General features: G+C 50.8%; 4 protein-coding genes across 4 annotated transcripts; 3 read left to right on the forward strand and 1 right to left on the reverse strand.

Moving 5' to 3' along the window:
• Positions 1-798: 798 nt before the first annotated feature.
• On the forward strand, positions 799-2,053 carry PG986_013589 (uncharacterized protein; the record flags this gene model as incomplete). Its single annotated transcript, XM_066849811.1, has 2 exons — positions 799-1,082; positions 1,348-2,053. 2 exons carry the CDS (start codon positions 799-801, stop codon positions 2,051-2,053), a joined length of 990 nt encoding a protein of 329 aa, XP_066693954.1.
• A 2,371-nt stretch (positions 2,054-4,424) lies between these two features.
• PG986_013590 (KH domain RNA-binding protein) lies at positions 4,425-5,708 on the forward strand (the record flags this gene model as incomplete). The annotated part of the gene is made up of 3 exons (XM_066849812.1): positions 4,425-4,824; positions 4,895-5,499; positions 5,571-5,708. 3 exons carry the CDS (start codon positions 4,425-4,427, stop codon positions 5,706-5,708), a joined length of 1,143 nt encoding a protein of 380 aa, XP_066693955.1.
• Positions 5,709-7,320: 1,612 nt separating this feature from the next.
• On the forward strand, positions 7,321-8,741 carry PG986_013591 (uncharacterized protein; the record flags this gene model as incomplete). The annotated part of the gene is made up of 4 exons (XM_066849813.1): positions 7,321-7,559; positions 7,653-7,847; positions 7,880-8,451; positions 8,509-8,741. The coding sequence occupies 4 exons, from the start codon at positions 7,321-7,323 to the stop codon at positions 8,739-8,741; spliced, it is 1,239 nt and encodes a 412-aa protein (XP_066693956.1).
• Positions 8,742-10,455: 1,714 nt separating this feature from the next.
• Positions 10,456-12,968, reverse strand: PG986_013592 (tyrosine-protein phosphatase pmp1; the record flags this gene model as incomplete). Its single annotated transcript, XM_066849814.1, has 2 exons — positions 10,456-10,579; positions 10,636-12,968. The coding sequence occupies 2 exons, from the start codon at positions 12,966-12,968 to the stop codon at positions 10,456-10,458; spliced, it is 2,457 nt and encodes an 818-aa protein (XP_066693957.1).
• Positions 12,969-18,506: the final 5,538 nt, after the last annotated feature.

Here is an 18,506-nt window from a genome sequence, read left to right on the forward strand (position 1 = left end):
GATTTTCTCTTGGTACTTACTTGTTCTTCCCTTGTCGATGGTGACCAGTAAATACAAAAGGCCGCATGTGTCTCCTACCTTCTTTGGTCAGTGGATGTCTCGGAGAGAATGTTCTCTCCGCACTTTGCTGCCAGATAGCCTGGTCTCAAACCGTGTATGAGTGTTATTGGTTGGGAAGGGACCAATGGGCTCCACGAACGCAGGCCTTGCAGATATTACTGGCGTTTTTCCCACTATGAGCATTCGAGAGGGGTAGCTGGTTCAGAGAATCTGTAAGTACCAAGGTAGGTAGGAGTTCAAGTCACTTCGCTCGGCCAGCTCCCGTACAAAGCAGAACCATATACGTTTGTATAGTAGTTGTCTAAGAATACACATATTTGAATTACGGTGTGCTCTTATATGGTATTCCAGTGGCTGAAGGGGATATAATAATATCTAGGATGTTTTAGCGAGATGTTACTGAGCCTCAATAACCTACGTGGCGTGTCTTCCCATCTGCAAGTCGCTATTCTCAAAGAGATGCAGTATGGTTTCTTATCATTACACAACCGGGATTTTACACGCACCTTCACCCTTTCATAGTTCTGTATTTACTGGCATACCCCCTCGGGCTCCATAATTGGAGCGTTGTAGACGGAGAGTAGCCTGTGTGGAACAAATAGAGTTGAAGCTTCAGAAAGGGGCTCATCGTGGACTAAGAGCCAACGGGCGGGTTCACCGCCGACCTTATTCTAAAGAGAAACCCTATACATTTCACAGTTACACGGTCAAATACACACATATAAGACGTCGGCGACCATGGCTAAAACCTCTAAGCGTGAGCTGGAATCTCTGGGCATCGTGGTGGATGCCTCAGAGCAACCCACGCCAGGACACTTGGCGCACTCGAACATCCCCGTTCCAGATCACCACCAAGATAATGCGGTTCCGGCCCCGGCGCCTTTCGTCCCCCAAGCGCCAGCTGTAATGGACGGCGTTGAAGGCAGTGAAACCTCGGAAGACTACACGGCAGATGAAGATGTCGAAATGACTGAAGACGGCGAGTCCTCAGAAGAAAACGGGAACGAAGATGAGCTTGAGTGGTGGGAAAACCAGGAAGATATCGCAAAGGCGCTGCTATACCACGATAGATTGCCGGATTTCCGGGGGAATTCCTCTCTGAAAAGAAATACATTACTCACTACCAATGTCGTCAGTGGCGAGAAGACATCTTTGCCTTGTGGTTCGCGAAGACCGCATCGAAGACATTTCACCTGTTAAGCTGCAGGAAGACTTCCTTCATAACACTGCTAAAACAACTTGGACAATCTGGCTAGGTTAGTGATAAATAAACTGATAAATCCAAAGCACTGCAGCAGGAGATGCTCATCTCTTCACGGCTCTGTCCGAGCCTCCTATGAATAGTACTGGGAAGGAACGGACCGACAAGGTCAGGGTAACGAAGTATCTGCAAAAGCTCGGCACGTTGATGAGTTCGGGCTACATGGGTATTCACAGCCAGATCGATAATAGTCCGGCGCAGACTTATATGGACAGTCTGACCCAGCTGATGAGACAAGACGGCCGGCCCGGTACACGCAGTGAGATATTCGGGCCAGAGCACTTACGTGCCTTCCACTGGAACATTACCAGGAACCATCTGACACCGCTGTCGTACGCCATGAACCATTTCGTTTCCGTGGACCTCCCCGATCAAGCCGACGACTGTCACATGGCCTCGCTGAAAATCGCCTTCCACCTCATCAGGAAAGGGGCGGATCCACGGCGGGTCGACCCCGAAGTCCGCAGAAAGGTCCTGGCGGAGTACCAGAGACGGGCCGCCGCTGATTTACCTCCACAGCCAAAGCAACAATTGTTGAGGGCCTTTTGCCGGGACAATATGGCGGGGATGGCGGTCCGGCACTTTTGCGAGAACTCCGGGGAGTTGGCGTATATGCCCCCACCTACTTCGTCGCTCACAATACCAACGTACTTCCGGCTGGTCGGGTCTGGTTTAGGTAGAAGACAAGGGAAAGTCATAATGAATCAGTGTATTCCAGACAACGCTAATTGATAACGTTCCTGAGAACTGCAGAATGCCTACTTAGCAAGACGGCTGGCTGGTGCAATAAGTACGTGCGATAAGAGATATAGTAGCTTACCAGCAAGACTTCTGCATCCAAATGTCTAAATCCCTGCGTCTTTCAAAGGGTTGATAATGTACCTCAGTAGTGATCGGATGAGCTTCACTTCATCATCAGACAGACAGCTTGTAAATATGACACAGAATGCTCCCATATGATCCATGTAAGAGGTAGCCGCAAATAATGCAGCAGACCGACCATTATACACCAGGTCTGTACCAACATATTTTCACCACAGCAGCTTTATGCCAAGGCACGGATGCGCTTACATTAGCTTGGTGAAGGTATTAGTAGATACGCCCATACACCCCTTAGATCGTATCCCAAGCGGCTTCAAGCTGTTGCGGTTCTTTGGCTGTGCCTGGTAACCTCCCTACAATTTAGTCATTATGAGTCTACTACGACCCTCAAACTGCCATATGGCTGACTACATACAACCGAGTAGGTACTCATTGATGCAAGGGTCTTCCTGCCGCATGTGGAAGTAAATCGCCGTGTCAAAATAAGTAGGGGAAAGTCATGTTGACTGGCTATTGATTTGTCAATCACGAGCGTAGGTGCTCGCTCGGCTTTGTTTGAGTACATGTAGGCAGTTGATGCGTTGATGCAGCTTGAGCTGTCCCACGACACACTGATCGTGCCTGCCTTGCTCCTGCTCCAGGCCCGAACAAGTGCAGGCACAGGCAATACTACAAATATTGCCCGGGGAGGTACATGCAATCCCAACCCTCACCCTCTTTCTCCAAATTGCCCGACATCGACGAATCCTGCAAGCACATGCGGTCTTTATGCAAACAGGTCAATTGTTCTTGTTTCCCCCAAATCCACGAACGCACGAACGAATGAACAAACAAGCAATTGGCGGTTGAAACGAACGGAGCGATCGACTTTTCCCACCAGACCAGACAGGCGCTCTCTCCGCCCCCACAATTCTTCGACTCTCACAGTTGCGCTTGGGAACTTGAACACAAGAAACACAAGAAACACAACACACGCACACAATACAAAGAAACGAACGGGAGCCACATCAACCTCCTCTATTTCCTCTTCCTCCTCACCACCTCCATCACCGCCGCTACCGACCTTTTCCTCTGCTCTTCGCCAATAACCACCCCCTTCCCCCCTTTTAACGCTCCTCCTCCGTGCCGTCTCTCTCTCTCTCTCCTCGCTCGATCTTCCTCTACCCCTCCCCCAGCCGCCACCAAGACTCAGACCTCCCCTGTCACCGCGACCCGCACTTCTCCCGCATCCGGCCTTTCTCGTCGCTGGCATATCGGTTGCATTCCTACCGTCTTACAACGCTGGATGCCATCATTGCCCGCTTGATCGCACATACGGCCGCATAAACCGCCCCAGCTCCCCAAGGCGCGTGTGAAGCTCTGCTCTGACGTCCCGAGACCCTCTCCAACTGTGCCCTCAAACGGCCCAGTCCCCTGACCAAGCGTGCCCACGCGGCTAGTTAGTCCCCATACCCATACCTACCTTACCTCCAAGGTACCACCGCAACCCACGTACGACACACTACTGGACGTACGTAAACGCAACAATTGGAAGCAGACAGCTTGAGCTCGGTTCGTTTAATTTTTTGCGACCAACCAGACGCAGCAATCGTCAACCCCACTGCCAATTCATCCCACTCTCTTCCCCAAGGGAAAGAAAAGACACAAGACCAGGAAAAACTCCCGCGATTTACTCTGCGTCAAGCAACGGACAAGGTAAGTTGGTGGTGAAATGGCCGGTGATGCCCCCCGCTTTGGTCTTGCTTCCTCTCTCTCACACGCCCTCGCTCGCTCACCCAGCCCTGCCTTCCCCTTCCCCTCTCCCTCTCCACTGCCCGCCGTGGTCACTGTTTCTATTTTCTACTACCACATGTTGGATCGTGCAGCGCAGATGCACAGAAAGCCCACCGCTGGTCAAATATAGTCGACTTGGTCGTAGCCTGTCCTTACACCCGCTCACCCTTATTTGTGAATGTCACATGAAATATCCCATTTCCCATACCGTCATCTCCACCACCCGACCTGATCTACATCTTGTCTACTGCAAAGTGCGAGCTTATCAGAGCTAGCTAACGCCGCGACTCAACTAGCTAGGCCCAGAGCTCTCTGCTTCTGCCCACCATTCGCCAACAGCAAAAAGGGCAGCTCATTTGCGCAAATCAGCATCACCACCCAGCATCACCGTTTCGCATAGTGCATTGCTCCTGTATACCTGCATCGTGCGCTACACAGGAAGCTCGAGCATTTTTCTTCTCTTTCAAAGCTCGGCAGTTTTCGTTTTTGTTGCTTGCCGTTCTTCATCATGTCTGTCTCCCAAGACGTCATCCCGCCCAATGGCGACATCCTTGAACAAGGAATGGACAACTTGAAGCTCGAGGGGGATCTCGGCCCAGATGGTCAACCTGCTCCCAAAACCGACGAGGAGTATGCCGCCACCAGCCTGACGCTGCGCGCCATTGTTTCCTCTAAGGAGGCCGGCGTCATCATCGGCAAGGGTGGCAAGAACGTAGCGGATCTGCGTGATGAGACAGGCGTCAAGGCAGGTGTCAGCAAAGTGGTACAAGGCGTGCATGATCGCGTTTTGACTATAACCGGAGGCTGCGATGCCATTTCCAGAGCCTACTCGATAGTTGCGCGCGCGCTGCTCGAGGGTGCGCCGGCAATGGGCATGGGTGGCGTCGTGCAGAACAATGGCACACATCGTATGCGACTTATCCCCGAATCCCCAGATTCCACCTTGCTTTGGGGGTGGACTTTGCTGACATAATCCAGCGATCAAGCTTCTCATCTCGCACAACCAGATGGGCACCATCATCGGCAGACAGGGTCTGAAGATCAAACATATCCAGGATGTGTCAGGCGTTCGCATGGTGGCACAGAAGGAGATGCTGCCACAGTCGACCGAGCGAATCGTGGAGGTCCAGGGAACTCCCGAGGGGATCCAGCAGGCCATCTGGGAGATCTGCAAGTGTCTGGTTGATGATTGGCAGCGCGGTACTGGCACCGTGCTGTATAACCCTGTGGTCCGTACCCAACCGGGTGGTGCGGGGTCTCTGCCCAATGCTGCTGGCGCACCTGTCGGCGGGGTGGGCAATTACGGTGCTGCTCCAAGCAGAGACTATGGAGGCCCTCGTGTAACGAGAACAGGAAATGGTGCTGATTTCAGCAACGGCGGAGGACGTTCGTACCGCCGCTCCGATTCTGATGCGGGTACCCGGGATCGCCAAGGCCCTCCTACCCACGACGAAAACGGCGAGGAGATCCAAACCCAGAACATCAGCATTCCCGCAGACATGGTGGGCTGCATCATTGGCCGGGCTGGAACTAAGATCAGTGAGATCCGCAAGACGTCTGGTGCCCGCATTTCAATTGCCAAGGTATGATGACGCCCGAGAATTCATCGGCCTCTCTCTACGGTACGGGGCAATGTGCTAACAGTAAGGTATAGGCGCCTCACGACGAGACTGGCGAGCGCATGTTCACCATCATGGGCACCGCCAAGGCCAACGAGACGGCTCTCTTCTTGCTCTATGAGAACCTGGAGGCGGAGAAGATGCGTCGTAGCCAGACGCAGGTCCAGGAATAGAGAAGAGGCTTCGTGGATGGCGGAGTCTTCCGAACTTACCAGAGTGGAGAGGAGGGAAACCTCTGCGAGGAGTGATGCTCAAGCGTGCTGTTGCGATTTCCCATGTTCTTGTACATCAAGCCTAGCACTGGCGCTGGTCTAGGCTTACTGGCGGGTGCCTTGCACGCCCGCTCTTTCCAAAGACACGGATTGATATAATTGTCTGGAGTATTTCTAATGTTGGTTGGATTTGGCGAAAGGAACCCTGGTTGTAAGGCGGGGCGATTCCAGATCTGACTTGGCCGCAAGGCTGACTGACCTTTACACAATGCTGGCGGTCATAACGATACGACGTAACGACAACTACTCTCCCCATTTCTTTGCCCCCGGACGAAACGGCCGACGTGATCGGCTGCAGTCTTCATGTCTTTTTTCCTTGCTTGTTGTTTCAGATATCCAAACCTTCACCCACACAGAGAGAGTCTCACATAAACACCACTTCCCCCGACTTTCCTTTGCGCAGCTCTAGGCCGTCCATGAGGCGCCTTCGACAAGGAACCGACAACCGTCTCTCTCTTTCTCCCTCTCTCTCGACGGAGGGCGGCTATTGGACGCCAGTCGAGCTGAACGGATGGTGGTGAGCATGCGCCTACGTAATCGACCTCACTCTCATGCACCAAAGATTCCCGTTTGTCCTGGACGAGAATCGCCCCAATCTCGTCATATCGCGTACACCCCCTTCATCGCGACCCCTCCCTCGCTATCACCATTTCTTTTTCCCGCCCATGCGCACTTTGGAGGCCTGAGTCAAGAACTCTTGCCCCCCCTATACAAGACAAGCAAAGAATCATTAGTGGACCTCGTGTCGGTCCCCTCGACGGACTGGGTTGCATATTATGTTCACGTTTTGGAGGCATGGGTATAGCTCTCTAGGATTAAGCCTGCGATGAGGCGGGAAATTGGGATGTCAAGTACGCCAAAAAATTTAAAAATTTACCAAAGCCCCTGGGGCGGCCCAAAAGCACCAGTTTTGAGACGTGACCATATCATATGTAAAGTGTGTATCTAAGATACACATGCAGGCATATCGTATCGGGGTGCGGTGAGGTCGAACGTTTGTCTCTAGGTTAGTTTCTGATGCCATGCCGCCATGGACGGACCGAGCCTCCACTGAACGGACTGGACCCCTCGGCTAAAGCACTGATTGTACCTAGGCCGTCTCCAGCAGTACTTATGCACCCCACGTTCGGACAGGGCACTGGTGCTAAAAATACGTACTCGTGGGTATCCAGCGCGCTGTCCCTTGAATTCTGCCAATCTGTCATCAACTCTTTTGATGGATGATGGATAAGACGGACAATCCACCATAAGCCGAGTCCGTTTTCAGGGTTCAGGCTCGTTTTTCTCTCGTTAACCGCCTGCCTGATGGTTTGATATCCTAACTCGTGCCTGATTCTTCTTTTTTATACCTTCCTTTCCTCTCTGCCACCGCGAAGTGCAAAGCGACGACGCGACCAATTGTTGACTTGGCTCGTCTTCATCCTTGTCGTTGCCCCTTGCACTCGTTCTTTATTTACTCCAATATCCACCAAATACTCGGCTGCCTGGGGGTGCGCCGCGCAGTCCACCGACAATGGCGCGTACCAAGCAAGTTAAGCCCATTGAGCGCCAGCCTTCTTCCGAATACATGGATGGGCAGAACTCGACTTCGAGCAAGCGCAATGTCGATCCGATCATGGCGCATTCCGACAAGTCCAACGGCGCATTGAGCCACTCCACCAAGGCCGCCGTCGCCTCCGCCGCCCCCGTCGAGAAAGCAGATGCCGGAGTGCTGCAGCTGGTGATTGCCGTTGCAGGCATCTACGGTTCCTTGTACGTCACACCTGCCCTGCCATTCCCCTTCCCAAATCCCGCTTTGTAGAGAAGAGCTGTGGCGACTAACCCTACCCTACTCACGCCCGGCAGCTTGACATGGGCCTACCTGCAAGAGAAGCTCACGACGACACCCCACGGTCCCTCGGGCGCGACCGAGGTCTTCAAGTACCCCGTCTTTCTAAACACGATCCAGTCCCTGTTCGCCGCGACCACGGGCGCCATCTACCTGTACTTCAGCACCCCCGAGGCGCGCCCCTGCCGGCCATCTTCCCGTCGCAGCGCATCGTCGCGCCGCTGCTGCTCGTCGCGCTCACCAGTTCCCTTGCCTCGCCGTTCGGCTACGCCAGTCTCGCCCACATCGACTACATCACCTTCCTGCTCGCCAAGTCGTGCAAGCTGCTGCCCGTCATGTTCCTGCACATCACCGTCTTCCGCAAGCGCTACCCGCTGTACAAGTACCTCGTGGTCGCGGCCGTGACGGCCGGCGTCGCCGTCTTCACGCTGCACTCGGGCAAGAAGGGCGGCAGCAAGAAGCACACGTCGTCCGAGGAGCGCAACATGCCCTGGGGCCTGCTGCTGCTGTCCATCAATCTGCTGTTCGACGGCCTCACCAACAGCACCCAGGACTACATCTTCAGCGCCTTCCAGCCCTACACCGGCCCCCAGATGATGTGCGCCAATAACCTCATGAGCACCGCCGTCACGGCCTCGTACCTCTTCTTGAGCCCCTGGCTCGTCCAGTCCGGCATCGGCGAGTGGCTCGGTATGGATGTGGCCGGCAGCGCCGGTGAGCTCGGTGAGGCCCTCCAGTTTATGGCGCGCAACCCGTCCGTCTGGGCCGATGTGCTGGGTTTCGCGGCCTGTGGTGCGGTGGGACAAGTGTTTATTTGTAGGTTCCTTTCTACTTTGACCTATGCGACACCCTTACTAATGCCAAAATCAACAGTCTATACGCTTTCCACCTTCTCCTCGGTCCTGCTTGTCACTGTGACCGTCACGCGCAAGATGTTCACCATGATCCTGTCCGTCGTCGCCTTCGGCCACCGCCTGACCCAGATGCAGGTTCTGGGCGTCGGCCTCGTCTTTGGCGGCATCGGCGTCGAGGCCGCCATTGCGCGCCAGGAGAAGATGGCCAAGGAGGAGGCCAAGCGCAAGGCGAAGGCAGCGAAGGCGCAATAAGACCAACACATTTGCTCCATTTCTCTTCCTAAACTAAAGAGAAATGAGACTCGACGAGACTTGACGGGTATAGAGGGCGTACCCGCGCGTATTATTTACTGCGAGAACGTGAAGACCGCTTTTATCAATTAGTTAACTTACAGAGAGCAGAAACGGAGAAACGGGTCAGAGGCATGTGCTTTTCGTTTTCGGTTAAGAAGGATACCCTCACACGAATGGTCGATGTAACAAGCCTTGCAAGGTCGTCGAGAACCGGTCGGTACATAGAAATAGAATTCAAGTGACAACTGTCTACATACGCTTAAGCAGTAGTATTTACCCCTGTAAACTCAATTGTCTTGGAACTGGAAAGTCGTTATCGCTACCAATACTTATCAGTAACACATATCTGTATATACGCAGGCTGGCTAGACGAGTAAGACAGGGAATCTACGGAATTTGAAGTGTGTCTGTACGTTCCTTCCATCATCGGAGGCGAAACTGACTAAACCTGACTAATAGAGACCGTTGGAGAATAATACAGGCAAGATAAGTAAAGCCAAAATAACACAGGTTGCTCTCACGCGAACGGTCGCTCACAACCTGCAGAAGAACGAATGATGTTTTGATGTGTTTGGATTTTTTTTCGTAGATTTAGTTTGTCCTACGAGACTATATACAATTATTGATTGGTTGGCTTTAGTTGGATAAAGGAAAGCAAGCACTCGAGACGCAACTAAACCCACAGGGAAGAAACAGCTTGGTAGAGAAGGGCAGGTAGACGGAACGACCCGACAATGACAAATAGGATCATCGCCGGTCCGAAGAAGCCAGAAAGGCCCCTTCCCGTTTCCCCCGACCCCTCTGAACAAACTCCTCCCCTTCCTGTGTGCGTGCGCTTTTCCCTCGCGAGCTACCCCTGTCCTTCTTGCCAGCGTGAGCAGGTATATGGGTAAGGGTGTCTAATCCACGACAGCCCCCCTCAGCACACGCGCGTTTCCCATCAGCTGCACCAGCAGATTTCGCCTTGGTTCCCCTTTCCATCCGTTCCATACCGGCACTTTCCCTCAAACTCCTGGATTAGACCTTGCCGTTCAGGAAATGTGCTTTCAGTAGAGGAGTCCCTGTTGGCGAGGGGAAAAAAACAGGCTTCATGACCCGATCACGTAGACGCCTTTGCCACCACAAAGAGCCAAGATACTGCCCGGCCGGTTTCGGTAGTGAACAAGAAAAATGAAATGAAACGCGTTTCCGGGTATTTCCGGGTTTCGCCCATGACCGCCGGTTGCTGCGCTATGCCGTACTTTTGCACGAAGAAAATAAGAGAACTCCTGATTCTGCTGTAGAACGAACGAACGAACGAACGAACGAACACGTGGCTGGGTTTGCAAGTGTATGACAAAGAAAAATGCAGTTTGCTCGGTAAAGGTTCCGTAACAATGCTGTTTATAAAAGCCGTTCGGTGCTAGGTCAAGCTGTCCAAGAATCTCATGGACTAGGTGCTGCCTATTCATGACTGAAAGCTAGGGATGAGCTTAAAAACGCCAGTGTATGCCGTACAACAGACGCTTTGCAAAATGAGCTAAGTCGATTTGGCACGCTGGATTGAATGTATGGAGCAGATACACGTCTCGCAGTTATGTCAGGACGTATGGGTCGTAAGTCGTCGATCATTATGTGCCACATAGAGTACAGATCTCAGGTATTTTGATATCGAGTTCGCTACTTGCTTGCTCTATAACACCTCGTCAATAGATCGCACGATCGGCGTTTCTCCCTTGGTGGGAGGGCTTCTAGGGTCGGCGACCTGAGTAGGCCGCACAAACGGGTTGAAGGGATCGCGTGGGAACATTGATGACCTCGGCGAAAGAGGCCGTCGCTGGGCTCCTTAGGGGTTGGCGGTACTTCCACAAACTTCATCCCTGGTATCTCATCGAAGGAGTCGTGCAACGGATTGTTTGTCATGGTTTCGGCCCTGGGTGACAACAATGCATCATCGTCATGCAGTGCGTGTGCCATTTGCATATCTCTATCCATCGATGCGTCGGCATTTCCGTTGAGCGACATAGGTTCCTCACTGTCGCCGAAATGCAGTCTAGAAAACCCCATGCTCTGGATTCCATGCCCAAAGCGGTGCATTGCAAAACCTGGAGACGGTGGAGGCTTGGACTCATCGGAAGGGGGGAAACCGGGCGAAGGTGGAGGTTTGAAGGCGTCGACAGGCGGAAAGCCTGGTGATGGCGGTGGCTGGAAGAAAGACGAATTTCGTGGCGGGAAAGTAGAGTCGGGTTCTGGCTCCAATAGCTTCGGTGCCTTTAGTCCCATTTCGCTGTCCAAATTAAAACGACCAAACTTCCCTAGGTCCTTCTCGTCTTCTTTCTCAGCCCAGGAGAAGCTGGATGGGGCAGAAGATGGGCCAGGTGATATGGCCTCCAAGGCCGGTGTAGATTTCCCCCGAGCATGAACCGGGCTCTTCTCCGGGCTTTTGGTACGCCCTGTCTCGGGGCTTTCATCTGGAAGGGGCGCACTGAGAGGCTCCTTGGGGGCAATGTCGATAGCATCAGCCGAGAGTGTAAGTCTATGTTTAGTCGGACTCCGCCCGCTCTTTAGCCCAGCTGCAGACCGAGGCGGGAGCTTCTTCTTAGCAATCTCCTTTTGGAAGTCCTGCAAGCAGTACATGAGACGCATGTTAGGACTGATCCATCGGCTCTTGGACTGGGCAGCATAATAGGCGTCGTTGACGCTCATGCCGGGGTTCTGATAGAGACCGTACGCAATGATGAGACTGGCAGAGCGACTGGCACCCTGCTGGCAATGGACGAGCACCTTCTTGCCCTCTTTCGTCCGCTTCTCAATCATCTCGCAAAGCGTCATCAGGTCGGTTGCGATATCGGTGTTATGATCCCATGGCATGTGAATATACTCGGGCTCTTTGGACGTATCCGCTGCTTTGGGGGTAGTGGGCGTCTCCACACGATCCTCCATCGGATATTCAAATGCTGTAGCGAAACTGGAAGTTGAGACGGCGGTATCAGGGATAGGTGACTCAGCGACCGGCTCCTCCTTTGGTGCCTTGGCTGGAGACGACCCCGCGAAAGGATTAGTAACTTCTCGTGCCACGTTGATCACAACATCGAATTTGGCGGCCTCGTCAGCAGTCGGCTCCAGGTAGAGGTAGACGTTATCTTCATAGATGGCGATTGGGCCATCTGGATAGCCAGGGGATTTCTGGTCCTCGTTCGCTTCACTCTCATCGCGGAATGGCTCCATATCCATTCGGTTGGCAACTTGGGATCTGATGGGAGAAGAAGAATCTTCCTCAATGATCGGATCGTCAAACGTGGCTTTGGGGATGGAGTGTTTGGTCGATGGGCGAAGCAATTCTGACAGACCCGACTCTCCACGCTCCAAAACTGTAGGGAAAGCCATGCCGCCAGCGGGACCAAAGGTAGCAGATTTCATGCCGGAGAGCATGTGCGGTGAAGACGTTGAATGCTTAAGTGCCCGCCTTTGTAGCATAGGCAATGCAGGAGAGCTCGGCACCTCAAGCAGGGTAGGGCGTATGCTGGCACCGACATTCAAGCCTTTTGAGTCTGTCTTGAGGCTGAGCTGGCTTGGCTTGCGCTTCATAGCGGGGATGGCGGGCTTTATGAACGAAGGCGAGGAGGGCTCGGAAACCAGAGTCGAAGATAGAGACGTCTGGAACGGGGGCTGGATTGATAGGCCCTTCATGTTCCGCGCTCTTCTGGGAGACGGAGACGTCATTGGCCGCGGTAGGTCGCGCGGTGGCTGGGGTGCGCCGTCGTTGACCGTGAGAGTATTCATGTTAGATGATAGGCCCGATGACATGCCAGAAAGTCCTCCGAACGTGGTCGCCGGGAAGGAGTTGAGAGGTATCAAATTGACAGGCGAATCGGGTGAAGACGACGGTGACGGGTCAGAAAGAGACGATGTATCTGTCGTAAGCGTTGTAGTGGGCGAGGAGTCAGCCGATTCCGAGTTGTGTGTAGAAGTGCTATCATTGTGACGGTGCAAGTGATCTGCCAGCGGTCGCAGATGCTGTTGTTGCTGTTGAAGCTGGGTGGGAATCTGCGGTGCACAGGTCGGCTCCATGTCCATCATCTTTGAGTCCACCATAGTGACCATTCCCCTTCCACTTTCGTCGTAGGCCTCGGCTTCGGGGTCCAAAATGGACATAAATGAGGGGATTTGGTCCTCGTATTGTCTGCGGGCCGCAGCCGACGGCATGTTTGGGCTCTATTAGTCGTCTCAGTTGGTTGCCGGGCTTGCACACTCGGGAGTACGCTGTGTTTCTTTTGTTTGGCCCTGTTAGAGTTGGCGTTGTCTGCCAGACGTAGCGCGCAGGTCCTCGCGACCTGAATTAAATGTGCTGTAAAGGAAAGCTATCCAATGAATGTAGTGGGGTGGATAGACGAGGGCGATAGCCTGACTGTGGACAGCGCTGCTGAATCCTATGGTTTCTGTTTCTTCGTTTACCCGTCTTCTTCCTCTCGAGGTTGTCCCGGTTCCGTTCGGCTCAGGCGTTGACAAATATTACTAAAGGCGGAGGGAGGAGAAGAGGGAAGGGAAGCTGGCGTAAATAAAGGTGAGAATGGATGGTTGCAAGTTGGGGAGGCGGAGGTGGATGGCGACGGGGCGATGTTGATTGTGTCGTTTCCACGCAACCACTATCGCATGGCAGCAATTGGCTGTCAGCACCTTGAACCAGAAACCGCAAGTAGCATAATAGATGCAAGACACAAGTAAGGAAGACTCGGGATGGGGGGTGCGGGCGGTTATGGACGAGACGAAGCGTCCGGGTCTGGTCGCTTACAAGTAAAATGCGGGTGGGTTGAAAGGAAGATCGTTTGGGTTCTGACAGGTTTGACAGGAAAGAAAAAAGAGGTTTTGTTAGGGAGGCGGTCGAGAAACAGAAAACGGACAGACGGTGACGGTACTGCAGTACAGGCCTGACACAGGGCAATCTCTGTGTGAAGGTATCTGCGAGTTGTGTCTGTGTCTGGGTAAAGAAAGTAAAGTGTGGGAAAAGAAGACAACAGCGCGGGAGGAACAAGGAAGGGAAAGCGGGCGGGCGGCTTTTCCAGTTTGGTGTCGCGGTACCGATTCAACGATATCCAATCCAATCCAACCAATTGTCCTGCGCTTCCAGTCACTTTTAGTAGTATTCCAATGAAAGACCGAGGGAACTAGAAGAATGGGATTGAATTTAGGCCCATTGCTACCACTTTGTAAGAATGAGAAGTACAAGGGTCGTCTTAGCGACAATGGCGGGTCTCAGGTACCCCCCGAGTACAGCCACCCACCGTTTGATGACGGCTGCGAGGTATTGAATCATTTTGGCAAGACAACCCAAGGATTCCTTCTGCTGTCGGCGATTATTATTAGATTCTCGACTGCCTACCCATTCCTCGCCGGCACGAACTCCCCCTCCCAACTCTATAGCAGAGAGTCTCGACTCTGCCTGCGCAGACTTGGAAGCAGCATAGTTCAGTCAGAATCCAAGGTTGTCACCAGCCGCTGGTTCTTTTACCTACCTAGTCCTCTCTGCCTTAGGTCGAGCCTCCATTGGAACCCGTTTGGGCCAGGCTTGACGTGCGAACGGTACCTATTTCCTACCTACATAAATGCCGACGCTGGTTTCAGGGTATGCACTCCCCTCCCACCGACGGGCGCCTTGGCTCTTACTCTGCTGATGTTGGTATGCAGTAGTGCTTTCTTTCAAGATTCTGTTCAGCTCAACAACACTCAACAATGAGACCATTGGTTACCACCACATACAGGCAGGACTGGACAATCAACACGGAAGAGTCCATGAGACATACCCTCGAGGTACAAGGGCTCCCCTCGCGGCGTTACCTAGCAATTATTCGCAATTACGCAAGCCTTGCTTCTCCGGGGGAAGTGCTCCTCCCCCCTACAAGTGGGAATACAAGTAAGCAGGCCACCATGGCCTGGGAAGAAATCAACCAAGGACTCTAGACTGGAGGAGGCCTAATTTTGGCGGCCGCTGTCCATGGCGATACATGAACTGTACCGCGGCGACCAAGGCTAAATTAGCGGGTGGGAAGTACTGGCGGATGACCCAGCAAGCAAGAATAAACCCTCTCCCCCCTGTCCGTTAGCCCAGGTTGCGTTTTGCGAAACCTGCAAGTTTCTATTTTTAAATAGGACGGCGCTACCGCTGGCGAATCACAGCCCGGCACCCAAATTTGGACTCTGCAGCTGATAATTTCGCAAATGCCAATCATCTTCGCCGCCGCCGTGGATGCGCCGGCTTGGTATTCGTACGGCGGGCGGCGAATTGGATGTATTGGGATGCGAATATGGACTCGAAGCCGGTGGCAATCTGTGTCTGCTTGACTGAGCCTCAAGATCCAGAAAAGGCGAGCAGTTGGTAGGCAATTAAAGTAGCTTGTCCATAGGTACCTAATGGAATGGAATACCACGATTCGGCATTCCAGCACGCACCTTGCCAAACCCACGCCATCTAGATTACTGTTCAGCCCATCGCCGCCGTTGCAGGCAGTGCCAGTGCGCCGTCTAGCTTCCTTGCCCGCTGTTAAACAGTCGAATTTGGGAGCCTTTAACGTCCAGCCGGCTTCACACTTGTCAACAGTATCAGCTGGGTGTCGCTATTCGTCCTGTGCGCGGTTCTAGGCGTGCGCTACCATATACATACATATAACAACAGCAACGGGTTGCCGTCCAGAGATCCCCGTCGCATATTGATCTCCCAGTTCACCCGGCCAATTGGTATTTGTTTGTTTGACCGTCTATATGCATCCTGCTATTAACTTGTTTTTGAAGCATGTTCACGTCAGCTCAAACCTATTCCTTCCTCGCCGCCCGACTCTCGTTCGCGCCGAGCCAGGGACCCCAGGACGGTCGCAAGCGACCACTTTCATAATATACACGCGCTTCTCTTGTGGCACGACTCGTTGCTTTCTGGGCACACTCTGTCCATGGGATGAAACCAAACAGGAGCCATTCAAGGAATCAATCCTTTTGGTCAACCAGGGCGGGCTCATACCCTCTTCTGTTTCCTTTCAGCCTCATTGTTCCGTTGCCATCGACCATCGGCGCGGGTTGTTTGAAACGGCCGCTAGTCGGTTTCTCCAATGAGCCGCGACGGCCTGGTTGATTGAGCACCACGGCAAGAACTCTTGGGCTTGATAGACGCCAACCACCTCCCGGTAGCCAGGTACACGATCTCTAAAACTTGTCTTCCCGCGTCTAATAGTGGCTACATCATATAATATAATCCGATTCTAGCTGGTTCCGAAAGCGGTGATGTTGCCCCGTGGACGTGGCTCACGTGGAGATCCGCTTGGTCGCTCAAGTGACACCGTCAGGTAGACTGGGTTGTTTTACCTTCATGGCAGTCGTGTCTCAAATTCAGATTGTAGGAGCCGCATTCCAACTTACCCCTGCTTCAAGACTACGTTGATATCCTGTTGAGCAACAGCAAGCCATCTGCGAAATGCATTTCACAGTATCCGCACTGTACAAAAGAAAGAGGACGAGAGAGAAAGAAGAAGAAAAAAAACAAGAAAAAAAAACACGCTTCTCTCCAGCATTTGTTGCTGCCCGTCTCTTGTTGCCTATCAGGGCAATACCAGCGTTCGTTACGTTTCACCTTCCCGTCAGGACCTTTGATCAAATCCACGTCGAGCAGCTCCTGACAATCACTTCTCTTTTGAAGTTTTGACACATTGATGCGTACGTGCACAGCCTTCTGCTATGCACTGTCAAACAGTACGTCAGCTGCCTCTCGCTGCCTGCCAGATGGGGGAAACAACGGCTTTGAGCACTGAGCCCTCCCTTGAACTCGCTCGGGCTAAGCCTCGTTGGCTTGCTACCCAGTGCCTAGGCACTGCGATACCCACCCGATGCGTCGGCCGAGGTGGAGATGAAGTCTGTACCTCTGCTGTACGGTCGCATTCAAAATGGCATGGTCGATTGGCCGTGGGTCCTAGGCTATTCTGGCGCCGGTGCTTGGCGGATTCTGAAACACGGAGTTGGCTGCTCACCCCCCCTCCCCCTTGGCTTGCAGCCTGCAGCAGCAGAGCAACACACTCACTCTCAACTTGACCTCCCTCCCAGCAACCCCTCCCAGCTCCGGCCTTGACCGCAATATGGCTCCAACGTCCATCCATGCTCGGCAAAGGAGATAAGCTAATAAACACCTACAGAGCACATATGCGTGTAATGGAATACTCATGTATTATAATAGGTGTAAATAGTAACATATAAAACGCGTATATATATACGTATTATATTAATCGCGGTAAACCTCGGAATATTACGTTACGCTATATAAATAAGTGTTTTTTATATATAGTTAAATAGTGTAACGTGAATCCGATTAATTAATACGTTAATTTTATTATATAATAATATTTAAAATACTATTTTATAATAAATCGATCTTTTTTAAAAAAAAATTTATTTATTTAATAAAAAGCCGTAAAGACTTAAAAATTTAAGGTTAATTTAACGTTTTATTAAAAAGACGGCGTATATAAAAAATATTAAAATAAAGTATAACGTGGTTTACCACTACGCGACGCATATCACTTAGCGACGCACCTTTTCTATTTCTCGACCCTTTTATATAAATTAATTTAATTATAACGTTTAAATTTAATTAAAACTACTCGCTATTCGATTCTTCGCTTAATTTTATATCTTTTTATATATTCGCGTATTATAACCTGTTTCGCCGTAAATATTACAGCGCTTTTTACTAGTTACCCTCCGTTTCGACGAACCCTTATTTTTATTTTTATTGGGCGTTAAACGCTTCTTTTTTACCTTTTCGTTTTATAACTGCTAAAATTCCTTAATAATAAAGGCTCTTTTAAGCTAGACTCGCGATTTTTTAGCTCTCCGGCGCTTAAAAAGTGTTAAATTAGCCTCTTTTAATATATATATTTTATCGCGTATAAAAGTTATTTTATAAGCTATTTTAATTATATTTTTCGCTATTTAGTCTATTATATTTAAAATCGGTATCGGAGAGCTTTTTTAATAGGTAAATACCCTTTTTTAATATAAATAAAATATTTAGTTATTTATTAAGGGTTAAACGGGGTTTAAAGGTTATAGGTATTAGCCGTTTCTAAACGGGATAGGTTAAGTATAAACGTTCAGAGACGTATATTTAGTTTATTAATTACTTCGTTAAGGTTATAAAGTATTAAACTAAATATACTAAATCTAGATTTGATATTAATTTCCGTAAAAATAATAAAATACGCGGCTTTAAAAGCAATAAAAAATTTAAGCTTAATAATATAATTTATAAAAGCTTTAATAAATACGCTTTAAAAGCGAATAAGATATTATATCGAAAAATTAAAGTAAATACGATAAATAAGGAGGTATATTAATAATAATAATATCGTTATTTTAATAGTATACCTCGAATTCGGCCGAAATATAGTTTTTATAGCTATCGAGAATTAAAAAGCGGTAGCGACCCTTCGTTTACAATTTAATATATTTATCGAAATACTTAATCTAATTTAGGCTTATCTCGTTATTAATCTAGCTATTAAAAATCGACTTAATCACTTAATCGCCCGATAAATCGGTTTCGCGGAACTAATTCGCGAAGTAATATTAGTTTTAAATAATTAAAAACGGCGGAATATATTAACTTTACGAATTAATATATTTAATCGCCGTTATTTATTCCCGATTATTAAACTAAACCGACTTTACCTTTCTACGCCGCTCGGCGCGTATTACGACGAATATTAA

Source organism: Apiospora aurea (genome assembly GCF_038362705.1).
Source record: "Apiospora aurea strain CBS 24483 chromosome Unknown utg000009l_segment0_segment0, whole genome shotgun sequence".
NCBI classification, from domain to species: Eukaryota; Fungi; Ascomycota; class Sordariomycetes; order Amphisphaeriales; family Apiosporaceae; genus Apiospora; species Apiospora aurea.